General features: G+C 40.5%; 2 protein-coding genes and 1 long non-coding RNA gene across 5 annotated transcripts in view; 2 read left to right on the top strand and 1 right to left on the bottom strand.

Moving 5' to 3' along the window:
* LOC117774937 (rho GTPase-activating protein 26-like) overlaps window positions 1-8245 on the bottom strand; it is a 79423-nt gene extending 71178 nt beyond the window's left edge. The window contains exon 1 of the mRNA XM_034607667.1: window positions 7539-8245. Coding sequence (XP_034463558.1) covers window positions 7539-7692 — 154 coding nt within the window. The 5' untranslated portion in view covers window positions 7693-8245. The remainder of the gene's footprint in view (window positions 1-7538) is intronic.
* Window positions 8246-9562: 1317 nt separating this feature from the next.
* On the top strand, window positions 9563-21286 carry LOC117774934. Its single transcript, XR_004616137.1, has 5 exons — window positions 9563-9573; window positions 9762-9764; window positions 19032-19557; window positions 20026-20028; window positions 20323-21286. It is a non-coding gene; the product is annotated as an uncharacterized LOC117774934 (long non-coding RNA).
* Window positions 13583-19022, top strand: LOC117774933 (putative fibroblast growth factor 1). Of its 3 annotated transcripts, none has more exons than XM_034607663.1 (4): window positions 13583-13722; window positions 15635-15853; window positions 16309-16412; window positions 17464-19022. In XM_034607663.1, the coding sequence occupies exons 2-4, from the start codon at window positions 15685-15687 to the stop codon at window positions 17647-17649; spliced, it is 459 nt and encodes a 152-aa protein (XP_034463554.1). In that variant the 5' UTR covers window positions 13583-13722; window positions 15635-15684; the 3' UTR covers window positions 17650-19022. The 3 variants fall into 3 exon arrangements, with proteins under 3 accessions (XP_034463554.1, XP_034463555.1, XP_034463553.1); XM_034607664.1 differs by lacking the exon at window positions 13583-13722 and adding an exon at window positions 14084-14699; XM_034607662.1 differs by lacking the exon at window positions 13583-13722 and adding an exon at window positions 14706-14964.
* Window positions 21287-22659: the final 1373 nt, after the last annotated feature.

Raw genomic sequence — 22659 nt, 5'->3', positions numbered from 1 at the left:
ACTGCTTCTTTTCTTTAGAATGTTATGATAGAGCTATGTTTGTGAACACGTCAATATGACTTTGGTGCAGCAGCAAAGGCACAAAATACACAAAGTATGTCAGGATTAAGATGCAGGTGACCTAACGTTACACACATCTTTTATTATTCCACAACTACTCATTCATGAAAGTGTATTTTTTCATTTATCTTGAATGCATATTGGAAAACAAAAATCATATATCTTTATGTCAAAACACTAAAGTGAGGTTTCAATTTCCCTTGTCACTCAAGTCCACCCTCCAATTACCATTTGTTTTTCTTATTATAGTTTCACTTGGGTGTTTGACCTTCACAGTGACAGTGATTTATCTACAGTGTTTGACACCTGAACGCTGTTTTCACATTCACCTGCTGAAAGGGGGAAAGTTTTTAAGTGCTCACTTTAAGTAGAAGTTCAAGATATGTTGACACGTTGCTGCAAAACTACATCTACTCAATTTGCCTACTCCAAATTATATGCACTTGCATATGCTGCAACATAACGTAACGGTCACATGGGGTAGAAACGCTGCTTGATTTGGCAACAAAAAGCAACAAATGGCATAGATCTCACCAGGCCCCATTTGAAACAGGATTTCAGTATTTAGTTGACCTTGAATTGAACTGTAGATGCATTTCGATCGAAGCAGTTCTGTCATTCATTCAATAAATTTAAATTGAATGAAATGAAGTTTAAGTTGATCGTTACGGCCAAGCAGATGTACAGCAAGAGGCAATTGCATGTACACTTAGAGTCATATGGAAACCACAGACGCCACTTACAGTTCTGCTTTCAATTCACTGTAAGACTTTCATATCTCACACAGTCATATCTAAACACATGTTAACGTGCGAATCCCACTTCCTTCTTTACAGTGACATGCACCGCTAACTGTCGACATTGTGTTTGAATTCATTTGTTGCTTCAGTGTATTTTTAACCATTAGAAAACCAACCTGTCTCTTTTGCGTTTCCTCTTTCTGGAAACATTCTTTCATAAAAAATGTGTAAGTCCCGAAAATGTTGCATCTTTAAATATTTTTCCTATTTACACTGTGTGTATTTGATATACATTTGAAAACCTATTGGCAAATAATCCCTCACAGTCAAAATAAGTCCCATATTATCACACAATTTTGGACTTAAATGGAGAAACAAGCAAGTAGCTAAGTCACTATGTTATAGCAGGGCTGTGTAACTAAATAAGTGTCGAAGCTAAAATATTTACCAACTTCAGTCCTACACTACACATCAAAGATTCAACTAATGAGATGAAGCTGCAGCCCGACTGGAGTAAGGTCAATCTATGAGCTAAGCCAGTTTATATGTACATATAATAAATCAGTCAAAAAATATAAAAAATATAAATATGTATATATATAAAAAATATAAATATGTATATATGTATATATATATATATATATATATATATATATATATATATATATATATATATATATATATATATATATATATATATATTGCAACAAATATAAATTACACAAGACAGAAAAATGTTGTGGGAGTGTTTTAAACGACAAACGTACGTAATTTAGATTCAGTGCGGTGCTAAAAGTCAGTGACTGTGTGTGTGTGTGTGTGTGTGTGTGTGTGTGTGTGTGTGTGTGTGTGTTAGAGAGTCTACCCTGACAAAAGCGAAGCAACAATAGCACCAGAACTGGGCTGAGTCGTGCCCTAATTTCCTTCTCCTCCGCTCTACGTCACAGCGAGAGGAAGACCCCCAACCCCCATTGTGCTGTACGACAGTGGCAACACACACACACACATAGCTTCTTATGTGTACGTGTATACAAAAATTGGCATAATGGGAAACACGCATGTTTCATGATGCCTGGCTACACCCAAAATATTCACGACTGCAGACAATATTCTGCATGTATTAAAAACACACACACCCTTCTCTGCTCTTTGTTCCAATGTGATGAATGCAGAGGAATGCCCTCAGACAGTGACACCCTCCTTGCCCCCAACCCCACCACCCTCCACCCCCATCCTCGCTTCTTTCCTCTTCCGACATCTTCCTCCTCTTCTCTCCACAACCTAGATTGCTTTCCTCCAAGCTCCACTATAGGTCAGTGGCTAGAAAAATAAGGCCATGTCAGGTTTTAAGACACAATTGTCAAAGAAACAACACCCCCCACAGACGCTCTTTCGATCACAGACGCTCTTTCTCTCTTTCGTTCCCCCCCTCGGGACTTACCCTCCTTTTGCTCTGCACCTATTTAAAAAGGGGGGGTCCCCTCCCTACATCAGACATAATTGAGAATTAGTTCTGGTGTGTGTGCATTTGTGTGTGTGTGTGTGTGTGTGTGTGAGACCCTCATCTATCAGCACGGTTGACAGTTGAGCCACTGAATGACTGCCATTATCTTCCTTATTACTCACCAACAGCACAGAGGGTGGCTGCAGGAAAACAAAGACAGACGGTAAAGAGGGACGAAGACAGACAGAGAGAAAAATAGATGCATTGCGACATTGCTCCTTTCCGTCGCAGGGAATTCCCACTACACACAAGTTCGCCAGCAGCTCGTTTGTGAGGTTGCTAGGGGGCAGTTAAAAGGTTCAATTTGAAGTCACGGAGTAAGTGCCTGCAAACGAAGCCATTATCAAGATGGTGATAATGGCTGAAGGGCTGTTTTTAACCAGTAACAGGTCGAACACAATGAAGAACACATACCTGAACAATGTTTGTCAAATGTCAGGCCTTTATAAACTGTACTGTACTTTTTTTTTTTTAAATGCAGAAGACCCTTTCAAGTTCACTGTGTCATTTTAAAACAGCGATAGCTCTTGTCCAGTAAAGTTTAGTTTTTGGTTAAAAATAAAATAAAAATTTAAGAATCAACTATTTCTGCGAAAGGGCTGGCAAACAGCATTTCAATGGTCTGTCCCTCGTGACCCTTATATGAAGCTAAAATAGTCGATTCAATTTTAGCATCAAGCCATTTTGGTCCAAACTAAACCAGACACAGACTTCCTCTTCCTCTTTATGCCTTAGCTATCAACAAACCAACATTATTTCCAGTGGGCTATAAGGCACATAACTGCAACATGCATAGTTTGATTACCACTACCTGTTTTCTGTCTGTCAATTGTCAAATCAAGCCAAAAAATTTTACGTATTGTAAAAAAAAAAGTTAAAAACAAAAAAAGTTGCTTCAAACTATTCCCAGTTAACATGACTCCCGACATAATATAAAATAACATCTCCTGAAGATGCTATGGACCCTCTTTTGAGCCTAAAATTGTTTGAATAAAGTTTTAAGCTAATTTTGTACCCAAGATATAAGTAGTGATCTAGTGTAAGTAACTTTTTAACATCTTTCAGCTTAATGTTCTGATGGTTCCTTGGCTTTGAATTTTGACAATTTAGATAACGCATTTATTCCTATGTCATCCTCCATTTGCTTTATCGTCTCTATTTTCTCGTGTCCCTTTCTTTTCTTTGTCGTTCTCGATGTGTATTTCTATCTCTCTTCCTGACAGGTCAATGCTCCGTCCACAGGCCTGATCTCAACAGCTCATTCAACGTCACAATACACACACACTCAGTTTGTACACAGTCCACCGCAAACACAGGGCACACAGAGGTCACATAAAATACACGTTAAAGGAATGTATGATATCCACAATTTACACTTAACGAACCAGCTGCAGGCCAAGCTGCTTTCTCTCTCCTGTTTCATGCTCCCAGGCCCTGAAACTACAGTTTACTGGTGGAGTAAAATGATCTGCATGACAGAGTGATGTCATGCTTTCGCTGTTACAGATGTGCATGACCATGTAATTATTACAACTTAATGGCACAGCAATGACTCTCAGACTAAAACATTTCTGACTCCAGAAAGCAGCGATGTCAGGGCAGCGAACGATGACCTCATTGTGAAAAACTAGTTAATAACAGCTGAGTCCTGGGACTTCAAACCAGTAGAATATGCATCGGATGAACTGGTTCTAGCATTGTTACCGCCACATTACGTCTGTTTGTTTGTTGGTTTATCGCCAGTATTCAACCAAAACTACTGAAGAGATTCCCATGAAACCTGTTGGAAGGCTCGGACACGGGCCAAGAAAGAATTCATTACATTTTGGCGGGGATCCGGGTCATGAACGGGGCAAAGGAGCGAAAGAATTTATATTTACTGTGCCCACTCTACCAGGTGCCAGTCAAGTTTTATAACTAAAAAAGAGGATTGTTGATTGATTTAAATGAATAATGACGTACTGTCAGATTACAACTAGTCTTTTTGATTAGACTTTTAAACTAGTATTTTTAGACTGTGATTGAAACATGTGTTAAATGATATTCACTGTTTTAAATGTCACCATTTTCATGTCCAAAAAGTTCTGTCTGATAATACTAGTAAAAATAACGTTAATAAAAGTTATATAATAAAACCTATGCACAATTCATACCTACAGAGTCTAATCAAAGTGTTTCACTGAATTATGTCAAAAGATCATCACAACAGACCTGGATGGCAACATTACACATTACCTCAGTACATCTGTGCAACATTACAAGTTGAGAAGTAAGTAAAGTAAGAGGTCACACTCAAGAGACTTGAATGAACATACTGTTCTGAAAATAGCTGCAGACTTCCAGCTGAAAACATGGTAACGTCATGTCTCATTGTCATACGAACTGTCTAAACACTGTGTGTGTCGTCTCCCTCACAGCTACAGTGACTGCACAGATTGTAATTAGGGTTAGTTTGGCTGATTGAGCTGTGTCATGTTAGAGGTGGAGCAGAGAACCAAACATTTCTACAGGCTCCGTAATAACAAGCTACATCTGCCCTGAGGTCACATCTGGCTCATACACACAAATGCATGCATATGCACTTGCCACCTAACTTTGTGCATGTCTCACGACTACATATTCAAGGAATTCTGTGGTTTTCAAAGTCTATGCTGAAACAGTGTGTGTGTGTGTGTGTGTGTGTGTGTGTGTTTGTGTCTAAATGTGTCTAGGTTTTTAATTGTTGACAATTTTAATTGCACAAACAGGATGACACGACTGCAAGTTTGCAATAGTTGTCCTTCCATTAAACTAAAGAGTAATGTGTTAAAAAATTATTATATTCTCACATAGAAGAAAGTGTAACAATAATTTCTAACCAAAAATATCAGGAAAATCCAAAAAAAGAAAGGAATGTCACTGATTGTCAGTTTAGGTACAATGAGGCTTTTCAACATGAGAGACTTCTACTGAAGTCTGCTTACAAAAGATTACACACTTTCTTTTATATTTACTTTTTCCCATTTCATTTATAACAATTAATTTAGTTATGGCAGCTCTTTTTCATACATTTGAGATATATTTACATTCTTCCAGTTTTGCATGCTCACACTGTGCTTGGGGGCCGACAGGATAAGTTTCAGAAAATGTCCGAAGCAACTGACTTGGACATTTGTGTTCTCACATGCAGCCCCTCCACATAATATCAGGGGAAATGTCTGGACTTCAGTGCACATCTGAGAGCAGCTCATACTGTATAGCAGGCTTCAGTAAGTTGACATTATAGTGTGTCAGTTCTGAAGTGTCATTGTTAATCTTCCACTTTGTCCTCCTGTGGCACCATTCATGTACAATGTCATTACGTGCACACATGTGGCAGCTATGAACAGACCTTTAGCGACCAACTCCAGCAGCAATTAGTAACCACCTAAACTACCGGGGCGTCCCAGGACAGCGTCAGTGCCTCAGACGCAGAAAAGCTGAGGAGGTCGAAGTGTGTTCGAAAGACACAGCAGACACGATTCATGGTGCAGTGGAATGGAGAACTTAAAAATGCCGTTGGGCTTTCAAAACCTGTGGTAACTGATTAATCAATACAACACTGTGATTATTGGCAAATAAAGATTAACCGGGGAAATTCGTGTTTTGTTGGACACAAAACCAGCAAATGACTCCACCTGACCTCGGGGAAACGCTCACTCGTGACTTCTGGATCCAACCAATAAACAAGAGTAGACTCATCGTTATCGCTGGATGTCAGCTGACAGAGCTTTGTGGTGACAGAGAGGACGGAGCTTGATAGTTTGTTTTAAAAAAGGGCACAGACAATAACACGAGGGTGGAACGTTCAGGTGAACTGGCACACTGGTTTGCTCTGGACTTTCCAGGGTTTGTTCCTATCTGGATTCGAGCTGTGTAAATAACACATTAGCTACCATAACACAACACTATCAGCAGTGTCAGGGGTGTGTATGTACAGTGCTGCACGTACACACACACACTTACGCAAATAGAGTTTAAACACCTGCAAGTTGTGTTACTGAAAAGTCAAAAGACACAAATTCTATCTCTGCTCATTTGTTGAACAAAATCAAGAGAGAGATTTTACACTTAAACACGTAGCTGATATCAAATATCAAGCTGTTACTATTGAATATTAGGAGTAATCAACACCATTTCTTTAGACAATCTCATACAAGGTCCAATCGGCACTGTTTACATGTTTTCTGATTTAGTCTGGTGGGAACCTGTTGTCTATGTTGCCTTCAAAGCAGGATTTTAAAAAGCTAAAAATATCAACTCTTTTGCATTTTGTCCGGGCCTTACTGCCGTCGCCTAGCAACAGCTGCTATGGACCGAAAGTCATTTGGTTGTTCGAAAACACTGAAACAATGTTTTTTGAACACGGGTAACGTCAGCTGTTGGATTGAGCACTTACATTTAAAAAGGTCCAGCGTGTAAGATTTGGGTGAAATGGATCTATTGGCAGAAATTGAATATGAAATAATCCCGGTGATGCTTTCACTAGTGTTTTCCATATAAATTGTACAAGTGGTTTACTTTACTCTAGAATGGGCCCTTTATATTTGAATACTTTATATTTACATCAGGAGCGGGTCCTCTCTACGGAGGCCGCCATGTTTTTTACAGTAGCCCAAACTGGACAAACTAAACACCTTTTGAGTTTTTAATGACAGGTTCTCTCTCCTGTTTGGAAGGGGAGGATGAGGTGAGATGTCACTAAATCCCACACACTGAACCTCTAAAGATAAATTCTTTCCAACGTTTTCACTGCTGCCATCAACCAACCATACCCATTTTTTTGGCGGCAATTGAAGGAGCATTTGAATTGGGACATTCTAGACTCTAGTCGCACCGCTGTGATGCAATTGGTCTTCAAATTCAGCCTCTGAAGGATGCGGCCCCCGAATTGAGATACAGCCATGGTCCCCTCTTGTAAACTTAACACCTGTGCAGGTTTCCATTCATAATGGTTTGAATCAAGTCGTTGACCAGCCATTGAACAGCTTGGACCCTCTGGCTGTCACACCCTTTATCAGCAGCTATCCTCGTTGGGATTTCTCACTGACTTCCATTCATTGCAAACAGCCTAATCAAAACAGTGTCTCCAAGCTTCACCAGAACCAACCCATCCCAAACCTGAACCAGGACCTCAAGACATGGCATGTCGGTCCCCACAAGGTCAGTGTTCATGCTGCTAAATGTCCTCGGGAGGGGACTGAGAGGAGACTTACATTTCAGCGCCTGGATGAGAGCTTTCCCATCTTTGATCAGCTCCTTGATGAACTTGTTGGTCTTGTCCAGCTCCAGCTCGTGGGACTTGAGTCTCTCCCGGAACTGAGGACTGTCCAGGTAGCAGTCACTGAACTCCAGGGCAGGTAGTCCCATCTTCTCAGCCCGGCACCAGCTGCACCAGCACCGGCCTCCGCACGACCTGGAGGATCCGAGGAGGAGGCAGAGGAGCAAGAGGAGGAGGTGGAGGAGGAGGAGGAGGAGGAAGAGGAAGAAACCCTGAGCTGCTGCCGCTGCTGCTGGAAATGATGGGAAATCCTATCCCAGCATGTAAACAACACAGCGAGAGAAAAGCAGCTTTCCTGTGGTTTCAAAGTCCTCCAGAGAAACGGTCCCCACACGGCTTCCAGTCAAATGAGATGAAAAAAGGTCCGCGCATGTTTGTTGGGGTTAAAAAACCGGAGAAGGGTCCACTTGCTTCAGGTGAACCGGTGCTGCCGTGTTCCTCTCGACCAGCTCATCCCGCACCGGACGGAGTGAACCGGGGCCGCGGAGGGAGGGAGGGAGGGAGGCAGTCCGCGGAAAACACACACAGAACTCCGGGCTCGTAAACGCGGTGTCTCCCCTGGGCGGTTTTTTAAACGCACTGCCGTCCCCCACCACAAGCCCCGCTCAGCTCGGCGCTGCCGCACAACGTAACCAACCTACCCGGACAAGGATAAGCCGCTAACGGACGGCTCTCTCAGCCAATCAGGTGGCCACACCGGAGAGTTGAACCCTCCGGGGGGCGGGCCTGCACTGAGCCGCTCCACAGCACAGATGGAGAGAAAAATCAAAGATGGCTCACTCGTTGCGAGAAAAGAGTTTGGGTTCAACTCATTCATTGACCACTTTACAAGAAGATGGACGACATGACAGCTCTTCTAAAGTGAAGCCAAAGCCTCTTGATCGCCACCTAGTGACTCGCTGCAGTACAGGTCATAAGTCCCACCTCCTCTATGTTCCATTAAACCTCGGAGCTAGGAATTACCGACCCTTGAGTCGGAAGTTTCAACTTAAAAAGCCCCCTCAAGTCGCAATTTCGACTCAGAGGAACCTCACCACAAAGATCATCAAAGATGGCTGTTCTGTATATCAACAGTAGTGGAAGCTGTAGTTTTTAGTCTTTAGTAGCACGTCTGTCGTTAAATGTGTCGTACACATAGTACTGTCCAATTACTGCCTGTTGACGTTTTACCGAAGTGTTGGTATGCGTGAAATGTTGCGTTATTATGAACTGTTTTTGCTAACAATGGCTAGCTGGCTAACGTAAAACATTTTCCTGTGCAAGCAGAACGCTGTGACGTCATTCTGATGGCCGAGCTCCGAGGTGTAATATTACGCGGCATTAGTGGATGGTACATGGACCAAACTAAAAAGTTAAAGTACATGTCAAATACATTTTTCCTCAAAGACGGCTTCTGTCACACTGATGTATGTCCGATTTTTCATTTTCCCAGTAAGTTTGGTATTAGCTTGTTATGCTATAAAAACGGGGTGAAACATCACAACTGACAGCGGAGACTGACCCACTATTAGTTGAGCCAATGTTTCAGTGACACCTCGCTACCACACTTTAAAAAAACACAACAGGGATGACATGTAACAAAGGTCCAGAGTTATTTATGAGGTGTGTGCCATCAGACAATCCATCCTTTGCAGCTCTCACTATCCTGGAATCTGTTATGAACAAATTTGGGACTTTCAGGCGATGCCAGTTCATTTGTAACTACAGGAATTCTGACCAACAATATGGCCGTGTGCAATCAGGTGGTCTTCTACCACTGTGACCAAAAACTGTGAAAAACCACTACAGACCTCAAGGCTGTTAGTTTTGTCTGCTTAAGTTGTCAGTCACTGCGCTTTAATTTGCTGTTGAGCCTCACAGTAAACTTAATGATCACAGAACAATTTCCCGCTTAATGTCATTATTGTATTTACCACTTTTCCACTTTGTGGCCTTGTTGCATGTTCCATTGAATTGGGTCACTAGACTGTGTCTGCTTGGCATTTAAGACTTCAAGGGCCTTTTATAGGAGGAGGGTGTAGCTGCTCAGATATGAAGCACATAGAGATACAGATTCAGCTTCTTAAACACAACAGCTCCCCATATATATGAGTACATAAAGTATGTCTAGTCAGCTCATAAATTTGTGTGCATGTGGAGTTGATGTGGAACAAGAGAGAAAGTTAGACTGCAGGCATTGTGTCAGTCAAGCAGAGATTAAGACTCTTATTTCATTAAATGTCATCTTGATGGTTTAAAGGGTGTGTGTGTGTGCGCGTGTGGAGTTGTATCTTCCTGAACACAGACGATCTTTGCACGCAGCAGGCCTGATTGGTGGGAGAAGACGCTGACGTCATTTCGGACAGCGCGGGGAAATTCTGCAGAGCTGGATCTGCCTTGGATTAAGATTAAAAACCCAAACTCTCTGACGCCCTCTGTTGGTAGGATGGTGCCCAGCAACATTTAGAAAAACGAATTTTGGTCCATTTGGAGTTTTCTTGAGGTTCATCCAAAAGAAAAACTATAAAACTGTAGATAATAAAATGTATAATGGAATTCCATTTTAGCTGCTTCGGTTTCCCTATCACATCTCACTGGGACACTTGAAAAGATGACTGTACTATAGTTCAAGTTTTATTTGTCATATGTAAGTTAACACAGGGTCAACAGTGCCATCATGGAAAGTGTTGGTCGATAAGAACAGGTCAGCTCAGCAGTGCAATTACAGCAATAATTACAATTACACAAGAGCTCAGTGTAAAAAAGTCAAATATAAAACTATACATTAAAGGATGCAGCGGTCAAACCAAGGTGAAAGGGTGTAAACTTGTTGACATACATGTATGTATAGGTCACTGAACATTATCCAGAGGTGAGTGAGCAAAACAGTGCAAGCAGGCAGGTAGACAGATGTGCAGAGGATTGTTGGATGTGAATTGAGTTTAGAAGCCTGATGGCCTGGTGATAAAAACTGTTTCTTAGGTCAGGTGGTGTGTGAAGCTCCTGCACTATCATCTGATGTTAAAAATGATCAAAGATGATTTAGGGTCATTTATTACAAAATATTTAGATTAAGTTGGCCTGTGTTGAATTGACTCTACAGTATTGACTCTTTCTATGGTCTCTGCTTCTTACCATTAAGAAGCTGACACCTCCAGTTTTTTAAACTCTGCAGGCACGTGAGGGACACATGGGCACAGTTTGCATTTGTGGTTATGAAGTGAAAACAGCTCGGGTCGGACACGCTGCTTCCTTTGCCAGACCACAGCTTGCTCATTTCTCCGTCTGCCACACTATGGTGCACAAAGACCAACAGGAAGTCACAGTATGCTGGTGTTGGTGGTGTAAATAGTCTAGGTAGCTGATAGCTGAGAAAAGAGAATTAACCGATTTACACTTGCAGGAAAAGACACGCTGAGTTTTAACATTGGGTCCCATTTCAAATACAGTAACCAGCGTTAAAAGGTGATAACTGTTCTTTGACAATAGTAAAACATAACATTATGACAAGTTAAATCAAATGCTTAAGCCTTAAGAACACATGACATGTAGGTACAGAAAGCATACTTCTGTTCTTTTCTCCAAAAGGCCTCAAACGCAGGTTTAGCCGTCACACAAACCCCTTCCTGTACAAGCTCATGTATTGTAGATGATTTATGTCATGTCCTCAGAAACCCCCGGCCTCATAGTGTTATATTCTCAGCCAGTTTTTCCAGCATGGAGAGTCAGAGGCCGTCTCTCTTCACAAAGCACTGAAGCAGAATCGGTCAGCGGTGATAAAATCAGGACACTGGTCGCCCACTGTCTGGTTGACACTAATTTCTGAGCACAATATCCTTTCATGGCAATGAATACAACCATTGTAGGGGTGGGGGTCAGTCCTGTACACTGAGAGGCACTGGACACTGGAGTCAGATTTCTTGTGTCCAAATGCACTTAGCAAATAAAGCTTTGTGACAATATGATCGTGTTTGAGGACGATGGATTTAGACTAAGTAGTGATGGGAAATATCAGATTTCAGTGAGGACAGTACTTACAAAGTAGGAAGATGCAAAGTTGGAGGACATAATTCTTGAACTCATTTGGCAACATGCTGTTCATCTGAAACATGTGTCCACCACTCTACATATATACAACCATGGTCCCCACCATTATATTCACAGCAGAGGTGGCCCATGTGATTAGTCCACAGAGTATTTATATCAATACGATAATTAAGTGCCAGAATATAAAGCATGATTATATTTCATTAATGAAATACAACATAAAATGGAAGACACAACAAATTCAAATGACAGAAGACAAGAAACTAAACCATTCTTAAGAAAACCACCCCTCTCCTCAGTATAACTTGGTTTAGTCCAATTTTGAGCTTAATGAGCTGGAGAGAAACTCACCTGTCAACTTTAAACTTCTAAGTTAAGACAAGATAAAATAAGATAAGATAAGATAAGATAAGATAAGATAAGATAAGATAAGATAAGATAAGCCTTTATTAGTTCCAGGGAATTATTCATGTGAATTCAAACACTTTACCCTAAAGAACCATTATTTATCACCACACATGGATGTGTAAATAGGCAACTGTTTGCCTTGCTTTTTTATAAGGAAATATTATATGAGCTCTGCTGAAAAAATTATGTACAAATCTAGGTCTAAACATCATCCACAAATTACATTCTAAATGTATTTCATCACCTGATTAGTTGGTGTCTCACGAACCCATTTTCACATGTTGAGAGGCCAGAAATTCGTCCATCAACAGTGAATTTTACACTTTCACATTTGAAAGTGAGAATTTATGAGGTGATGTACCACAGAGGCACTTGCACAGTTTTTTTTTTAGATAGTAGATCTATTCTACCATCTTCTGGTAAACTGAGGTAAAGCAGCACTTTCTACACCAGTGCTGTACAGGTGAGAGAAAAGTAGGTCAGTGTCTCCACTCTCTGGTCGAGCTCTCACTCTTTTTTTTCCGTTCTACATCACAGTCTCGTGATTGTAAAACGTAGAGCGGCTGCAGGATTTTAAAATCCAGATGTCCTTTAGAGGACAAAGCCTGGAGAGGAGCTCGACACAAGGCAGCCACTCGGAATAATCCAGCCGGCCTGCCACACTGCTGCTGTTTATTGTCATGCGAGTGTGACACAGACAGTGGGAGTGTGCAAAAATAGATTCTGGGCTCGCTGTGTTCTTAGAAACCATTTCCACCACATTGAGAAATGTCACAATACATATTTAAATAAGAATTTTTTCAACCCAGTTCATTCACTCAGAAACACACCGAGATATAGATGACATCCCTGTAGTCTAAAACCCCAGGGCAGTACATGTTTACAGATGGAGACCGGTGTCACTGCTGCTGTTTGCTCACTCCTGTCGAAGGCTCTGGTTACAAACCAGGAATCTGAGAGTCAGAGAGACACTTAACTGAAAACCCGTCAATGTTTTTAAACCAGAAAACTGACTGTGCCACCTTCTCCTTACTTCACGAGTCCTACCTGCATTATTCACTGAGGACGTTTCCTTTTTCCGAGATTATTTGTGGTCAAATGTTTATTTATTTAGGTGTTTTTACGTTTGCAGGAACGTGAAGCAATTCCAACGATGTGACCTCACTCTACCTTTGAGACCTGGCTTGCGTTTCAGCAGCGTGGACGTTATGTAAGATTCCTTCTGGGAACCGAAGTCGTTCTTGTTGTGTCTATGACAAATGTTTGTATAGTGTTGCTCACCGGTGTCTCCAGGAGGACACCGGTGTCAGAATGTGTCAGTGCTCAGTCAGACAGGCTGCCCCGCTCATTTCCAGGCTGCCATGGCGTGGACACGCTCGTCACTCCGTCTCCCTCTCTCTCTCAATTCCAGCGCGGTAATTTTGGCCCTGACGTTGGCCCGTTAAAACGTCTCCTCTGACGTTGTTGGAAGGATGGTGAGGTGAGGGGGGGGCGGGTGGAGAGCAGATATAGGAGTACGTACTCAACTCCCTGGAGTCCAGACACTTCTCTAGTGGCAACAAGAGGAAGAAGGTGTGTGGCTCTAGAGGCCTCATAGGCTGGTTTCACCCAAACCTCAGTTAATAGGACGTGAAGAGGAGGAGATGCTGGCTCATCTGGGCCACTGTCCCTTGACTTTCCCACAGGTACGTGCTGTTTGTGCGAGAATCTAGTAAAGGGGTATATCACTTTGACTTATTCACTGACAGATGGTTAAATATGACAGGAAAGCAAGTTGATAACACTCTTACTTAATGTTGAGGAATTGATTTTCATTTAACTGTCTAATGCTCGTTTTCTTTCTGTACAATTGTGCAATCTTGTTACAATGTATATATTCTTTTATATCTTATATATCTATTGTCTATCTCATCTCATTTTATCGCCTATCGTCTATCCTGTCTCATCTCCTCTCATCTCATCTCATCTTCTTTTGTCTTCGGTCTAATCTCATTTCATCTTGTCTCATCTTATTGTCTATTGTCTATTGTCTATCGTCTATCTTATCTCATCATCTATTGTGTATCGTTTATCGCCAATCTCATGTCATTTTATTGCCTGTCTTCTATCTTGTCTCATCTAGTCCCATCTCGTTTCATCTCATCTCATCTCATCGGCTATTGTCTGTCCCGTCTCATATAATCATCTATCGTGTATCGTTTATCATCTGTCTCACCTCATTTTATCTTATCATCTTTCATCCATTTCGTCCATTTCTTATTTTCAATCCTTTATCGTCGATTTCGTTTTGTCTCATTTCATCCTCTATCTTGTCTTGTCTCATCTCGTCTCATCTTATTTCATCTTCTATCTCGTCTCATCTCATATTAACCTATCTTAACTTGATCTGGCTTTTTGTGTGCTTTTGTATGTTAAGGCGGGTTAAGGGTCAAAGGTAGCCATGCTTTTGGTAAGTCAACATCACTTTCAGATGTTCGCTAGAAGAACAACAAACAGGTTCAGCCTCTCCTCCCACGCTTCTGCACTCTGACTGAACCACCGCTCGAACCTTTGACGTCACTCTCACCACCACATCTGTCCAAAGGTCCCCGCGGACCAGTGTGGCTCTCATGTCCCGTAACACGACATCCATCTCCAGGTCCCGATCTCAGGAGAACCGGCTGTGAGTGGGAAGGCCTCACATTCCTCCTGTGGCTTTGCACCGCTCTGTTTTTCGCTCTCCCTCTCGCTGCCTCTATTTCTCGTACCTCTCCAAGACATTCCAGATGTGGGCCAGCTTGGCTACAACAGCTCCACTCTACCTCCAGCTACTAATGATAAAATAGAGCAGATTTTTACGTTACCACCGCTGAGTGCGTCCTTCTCTGCTGCTTTTCAATTGGATGACAGCTACTATTGTTCTGGGATCTCCACCCTGCAGGACACAGGCGAGAGATTACACTGATTTCGTGGCTTTAAAATGGGCTTGTTTGTTTTGAGGAAGAATTCAGTTTGGGGGTAAGGAAGATGGAGCTGGCTGGATTTCACGTGGCTGCTGTTAGAAAAATGCAGGGGTGAAGCCAACTGAACGTAGGGTGTTAATACAAAGTGGTTTTACTTCAAACACTATCAAGAAAATGGCTCTTTTGTTTCACTGGTGGATTAAAATGTCATGAGTTAAACTGTTGCCTTTAGTTGTGAGGCTGTTGCAGGTCTTGCAACATTTCCCGGGAGGGAGTAAAAAACATTTGTTTGTACTGTTGTCTGACCTCGCACCGGTTTAAGGTGAAAGTCATCTGGAAATTATTTTCACAAAGAAAGAATCTCAGTGATGTTCTGTGAGGGAACAAGTTTGGGCATGTGTCGGCTCGGCCCGGCCTCCGTCCAGATCCGATCACTTCATTTAGAAAAAACGAGAATGCTTTAAAAGGCTGACAGACAAAAAACAGAGGGATAGAAAGAGGGTTAGAGGGGAATGTATCTGAGAGAGGCAGGGGAGTGAATCATTTCCCGTAGTTATCTCCTCATAAAGGCGGTGTTATCCTCCCCTTCCTGTTCTCTCTTGAGTCCCAAACACAGCCCAGGTAACACAAACACTGTGGATCTCTGTACTTGCAGGCACAGGGACAAATCGCTCTGCTTCGTCCAGGCCTCAAACCCCGTGAAGGATGACTGAGGGAGACGTCACTGTGCTGTCGTTCAGATCCACGTCTCTGGATCGGTCCAGGCAGGAGCCCCGGACACTGGCCAGGCTCTACTGCCAGAACGGAGGCTTTCACCTGAGGATTTTACCTGATGGCACCGTGAGTGGTGGGAGGCAGGAAAATGACACCTATGGTGAGGAAGAAATCGACTTTTCCTCTTCTTTTTGATTTGCTGTTTTAGTTCAGGATATGTAGGATATGTCTTTAAAATCGAAAAGGATTAAGTCCACATAATGTTTCATACTACTGTTAATTATTTTGACTTTTAAAACTTGATGGCTAAAGGTCTTCATGGTTGTTAAAATAATGAGAAACAAAAGAGAAGAGGTATGAAGTTAGTAAAAATGGAAGAAAGCGAAGGCTCATGAATCAGGAAATTACTTTAAAGAACTGTTTATACTCTTGAGCAAGGCATTTGAACCCAGTGGTTCTGGTAAAGCTGCTCAGTGAGTTTAATCATGAGTAGGCTGCTCACTGTGTGTGCACAGGACCTGAAATATCTATCTCAGGATAAAAACGATGGTTAAAATGGATTTATGTTGTTGTGTGTCATTAAATATTGAGCAGTGTGGTACGTTTGTGTTGCAGACATCCTCAGGCTGAAGGCTGTGAGTGTGGGAGTGGTGGTCATCAAGGGGGAGGTGACAGAAAGGTACCTGGCTATGAACCAAAACGGACACCTCTATGGATCTGTGAGTTTTTACATTTTGTGGTTTGAAACCTCATTTTCGGATGGAAAGACCAAGTGTCAAACATGGCATTAATGACATGAGACCCTATTTCTCTTTGTGACTAATAGTTTCAGGAGCCTTTTTATCCAAAGCTATTTTCATTTAGTCATGTAATATTTTCTAGTTTGTCAGTAATGGTTTAAACCATAGACTGTATTTAAATTGTACAGTCTATGAGTTTAAATTGTACTTCAATTTAAACTCACAAATTCATGTAGTTTTGAAACAGTTTAGGTTTTTTTGCAAAACACTGGAAAGTCCCAGCAACATAAGGTGAACAATTGAGTATTTTTTTCGAAAGAAATCATGGTAGAATTGTTGCTTTCTGCAAAAGTTGAAGCTAAAACTGTAAATCTTCAGTTTGTAAGAAAAAGCAGCTGAAGTCGTTGAAGGGATGAATATTGTACATGACATGTTTTCAAATACATATTTTCTTTCAACAAATTATCCATGAAAATAATTTCAGAAACTCTAAATATTAATGACCATTATTTAACTCCATAAAAAGAATTGAAGAGTGAAAACACTCACAGATATTTGGCTGGAAAGAAGATTTATTTGAGGGGAAAAACTGAGCAGAACAATTTTATTGTTTTGTTTTGTTCAGCTGGCAAAATCTGAGACACTGAATGATTTGATGTTCTTTTTATTGCAGTACATCTGAAATGTGGCTTTTTTTCTAAATCTTTGTTTATATCTTGTTTATACTAATTAATATCACAATAACCAGATGGTAACAGTCACTTGTTAAACATTAGGTCCGAAAATGTTCCATATGGTTGAAGATGAAAATTCAAATTCTGGTCACATATTAAATGTTGAAAAAAGAACCACTTAATCCAAATTTTATTAGGGTCAAATTTTTGCATTAAAATAATGAAATCAGTATTGTCTCAATGTTCTAATGTAAATTCTTATCTCTATCCAGCACTTCTCAGTGTACATCTCTCTTTACTCTCCTGTTGCTGTGTGTTTGCCTATAAACAAATCCCATTTCATTGTCTTGTCTCAGCAAGCAGTGAACGACGAGTGTTACTTCCTGGAGAAGTATGAAGAAAACCACTACAACACGTATTGCTCTCAGAAGTACAACTGGTATGTCGCGCTGAAGAGAAGTGGCCGACCCAAAGCGGGACCGGACACACACCGAGGTCAGAAGGCCATCTTTTTCCTGCCGAGGGCTGCAGGCAACATGTAAAGCAAGACGGTACAGGAAACGTGGACACGCTCAACATGCACATTTATAGTGAAATGTTATGTGAGGCTGGGGAAGCCTGAGGCAAACACATAATACTGTTTCTACAGTTTGTTTCCATTTAAATAACCTATAAATTAGTGTTTTCCACTTATTTAAGCAGGATGCATATGATCTGACTATTCTGCTTCATGTAAAGAGTTTATACATGGTTATATATGCCTAATATTTTCTGACTATGAGCACATATACACCCACTCACAGCAGACAGAACATGTTTGTGATATCAGTGCATGTCAGTCCTAATAGATGAGTGTTTACTTTGAACCCTGGTATGAAATACCACTGCTGGGAGACAGCGATGCACCACTTCTACTTAGTTCCACAGTTGGTTGTGTCTGGTATAAAATAAACATTAAAACAGGAAAAATAAAGATATCCACAATTTGGCTTCAAACTCAAGTAAACAAAGCACATAGTTTTTGAATTATTCCAGTAGGCCAATTGCAGTTGGGCCTTGTAATTTGCTAGAGCCTGTTTCTATAACCACTTCTGTGGAACGTTAGCATCTCTAAAAGCTCATTTTATGAAATCAGACAAAAATAGATTCCTCACTCAATATGAGAAACTTCAAGACTAAAATTTCTATTATCAGTGTCCTCGCAAAGTGTTAAACCCGTTAACGTCCTGAAAGCAGCACCACACTTGTTTGTAGCATCATTAGACATGACAACATTATATTATTATTATTATTATTGTTCCTATGTGCCGAGGTCATCTGACAGTCTGCAAGTGTAGCAAAGCAAATGTGAAGACTTTGTTTCAGTTGTCAGTGAACTTATTGTTGAGTTGAACTTTCTGTCGTGATCTACAGAAGTTACACAAACTATCCTTCACTAGGCATCATCGTCCAAAACAGATGTTTCCACAAGTTTATCTATTGCTCTGCATTTTGTTGGGATCATAGACTGTGTGCAGATGGACAATGCATCTACACCTCCCCCACTATCCAGAAATAAAGCTACATTTTCCCAGTTACAGACGTATACAGAATTGGAAGTGATACACACGCTAAACCAACCATAAGTCAGTCTCAGCTGTCAATCATGACGTTACACACCGTTTATATAGCATAGGATAATTAGAACTAAACTTACTGGGGAAATGAGCAGTTGCACATACATCAGTGTGATAATAACTACCTAAAATGACAGAAACCATCTTTAAGAAAAATGTATATCAGTTTCAAGAATGTCCATTTCTTAAACATAATTAATATAACATGTACTTTGGACCCTCATCCCATCCTTTAACATGGAGAAGCAGGTTTATGACCTTTATACTGCAGCCAGCCATCAGGTGGCTTTGGCCTCACTTCTGGGGAGCGTCCATCTTTACAGTCTATGGAGGAAACACATGTTGCTGTGACATTATACTGGGTTGAATTACTATTGTGAATATTTATATATAACATGTTGCTGCTATTGCTAAGTTTTAATCTCACTGAACATTGTCATGAATATTTGAAGAATAATTTGTACATATATATATATTAAGGTAATGCAATCACCTTTTCTCAAGACAATGTTAAAAAAAAAAAAATATGCATCATTATCTGTGAACAAATAAACTGTTTGATTTGCTCGACCTATAGACTGTGATTATTGTTCTTTGATCCTTGTACATTCATACAATTAAATGAATATTTATTTGTGTGTTTCTGACAGAGCATATAAACATCTGGTTCTAATAGTAAATTAACACTCTTACAGATGTTTACCAGATGTTTATGTTACTCCTTTGGACACAAAACCTTGAAAATAGTGTTTGACCACTAGATGGCAGCATAGCTTTAGGTTCAGTAGTGTTGTCACTCAGGCTGGCACTGTGTAAGTCTCGGTTTATTATTAAGTCCCCCCCCCCCATCCCATTCTGAATAAATCACACGTGAAAAAAGGTAGAAACCACACATCAAGTGTATATGTTTGACCATCTTTACATGAGAGACACACATGTCTATGGTTAAAAGTGGAATACTATACTATACCATTCCATGTAAATAAAAAACATGAGATAAATAAACAAACACAAATAATCAAAACATGATTCTTAGGGTTACGTTTATAACCTGACATTATTTTTTTAAATATAAAATATAATATAAAATCTTCAAAAATGTATTATTACTTAAACCAGGTCCTCATATAGTACAGAATCAGCAAATAAATAAAATAAATACAAATAAGGCATAACATTAAGAAATTGCAATTTAAATAATGTAAACAATGTAAATTTCTTTATTAAAGAGAAGGTTATGTAACTAACAAATGTGTCAGTGTCAATTTCCTGAACATGACAGATTTCAATACTGAGACACAGTTTGTCAACCACTCAAATTATTATAGTGTTCAGCAGTCTTGTGCAGGACTGTTTTGTGAAGTTATCAATCAAGTTGAAGACTCTAATATCCTTTAAGAACAACGTATGTGCAGCATGGCTGATTTAGGAGCCTAACTTATTTGACATGTCTTTTGTCTTCTTCTGGGTAACATGCACTGCAGCAGTCGCCATGAGAAAGTAAAACCTTAATGATGTTAAACATGATTTAAACGTGGTCACTTTGTGAGTCAAGAGAAAACTACAACTCACAGTAAGAAACTACAGGCATGGCAGCAGCAGGTTGCTTATGTCACTGCTGTACACACACATCTGAACTAAATGTTCATGGTCTGGCCTCTTGTACCGAGCTGTGACGTTTACCTGACAAACATCTAGGGCTTATGGGTAATGGAGTTTGATAAAACCCAATAAAAAGATCACCTAGTACTTAGCCTATAGCTGGTGAGACACTGTTGATGACACTCTTTTAGGAGAAGTTTTCACAACCTTCAATTTCAACTTGTAAATCCGACACATGAAATACTTCAGATATAGAAATCGAGAGCTTTTACTGAACCTTTAATCAGAATAAAATAAATCTAGTTTTCATTAGTTTCGTGATTTAAAATTTTGCAAAAATCACCGGGGTCATTTGGGGGCCTGTGATTGGCCCCTGAGCAGATGTTCATTTTGCCTGGCTATTCATTCATCCTCCATCCACCAGCTTCAGTGAATACCTCCTGCTCTCCAGCTGAAATGATTGTGACCATAAAGTTGTGACAGACGATACCAGCGAAAAGAACTCCTTTCACCCCAATCGAGCATTTTTCACTACATTTTTGGAAGCAGCGACATTCTTCTTCTAATCCAAATTTAATGTCAAACGGCTGAAACAGAACATCGGCCTGAAACGTTGTTTTAGAGGCGGCTGTGCCAGGAAAAAGATCCTGGAAGAAACTCTGGAACGTGGTTTGAGATGTTTGGGAGGAGCGGAGCTGATTCATGGCTCCAACAAAGTTTCATATTATTGTGGGATTTTAAACAGCGTTGGCAGCGATCAGCGCAGGAGGATTGTTACTTTTTCCGAGTAAGAAGAGTGTGAAAAATTACTGTTACAAATTAAGCAATACTTCTGTGTTCTTCCGCTACAAATGATCCAACATTTAATTGTACTAAACCCTGGTTCCTTTTAAAGATATAAAACAATTATTATCATCTTAAACAGCTAGGATATTAAAACATTGACATTCTGCATGATGAGTTTTGCTTTCGATGTTCTATCTCATTTTCTGATCATTCTTTTTTGCCGCATAAATGCAAAGCTTGACACATAATCTTTTTCTAGTAAAAGGTCTTAGTTCATCTACCACCTTCAGCTTGCTATTAATCCTATTTTTACTTTTACTCTCTTAAAAACTAACAATTTGAACCCATTGGAAGGAATAGTTGTGAAATTCATCTTTAGAACATTGGCTTGTTTAAAAGAAAGAAGAATTTTAAGAAAATAGTTCTTCCTCGAAAAGGCCCAGGTCTGTTCGAAAGGTCAAACAAACAAAAAAATTACACAACCTCTCATTTACAGGAGGTTCTCTCTCCTTCTGTTCACCAGACCACATGAACCAATACAACACAAGGACACACACACACACACACACAAGCCTGGTTGGCCGTTGGCCTGCAGGGCTGTGCAGGGCAGGAAGGGAATCATTCACTGTAAACTGAACAAGGACTAGCTTCCTCTGGGAGTCCCCTAGCCTGACAGCAGCCAAGATCCATGCAACACAAACCACTCTAGCAGACACACACACACACACACACACACACACGTGCAGAACAACACGCACACACCCAGGAACTGGGACACATTCTCTCATCTGTTACTCGTCTCCCTTTCCTCAATTCCGTCTTTCTTTACTCTCCCTTCCTGTCCGTCTCTCAGTTTCCAGCCTGCTATAACCTCCCTCTCTGTCTTATTGCTTTCTCCTCATCATTTTCTCCCCAACGTCTACCCCTCTATCTGTTTTTGTTCCTCTCTGCTCTTATCCTTCTGTATCTTCTACCTTATCTTCCAGTATTTTCTCTTTTCTATGCATTCACAAATGTGTATATGTATATATTTCCTTTTTATTATTTCCCCAAACTTTCTGTTTCTCTACATCTTTCTTCCACTTTCACGAGAGATGAGTTCTTAAATGTGAGGTCTCAACAAACTTCAGAAAAGTTTCAATTTAAAGTTTGTTTTTGAAGCCAGTCTTAAAAGAGGGGTTATGTCAAGCTGCTTTCAGACGGGCACTGAAGTCCGATCATTTTCCTGAAACTTCCGTACAAGTCGGTATCTCTTGACCTTTTCTGGAACTTTTCTTACCGTCCTAGTAAAATGTCTAGAAAATAAACAGGTGAGGCAAACAAGTGAGAATACAGTAGGAAAATGTTCACAGCAAGTGAGTGGATGCATTCGTGAACTTGTAAACAAAAAGAATCTCAGGATGAAAAAGAGGTGCCATACACGTAGAAGACGAAAATGGTAACATGGAAAGACAACGAGATTCGAGAGCTTTTGGCGGTAAGGGTCGACGCCGGTGTCGATGTGCTGTAGATAAAAATGTGATTCCTGCAGATGCAACTCCTGGCTCG

This window comes from Hippoglossus hippoglossus, chromosome 14 (assembly GCF_009819705.1).
Source record: "Hippoglossus hippoglossus isolate fHipHip1 chromosome 14, fHipHip1.pri, whole genome shotgun sequence".
Lineage (NCBI taxonomy): Eukaryota > Metazoa > Chordata > Actinopteri > Pleuronectiformes > Pleuronectidae > Hippoglossus > Hippoglossus hippoglossus.
Note: the sequence above shows the minus strand (reverse complement) of the source record. Positions and strands in the feature narration are given on the sequence as shown.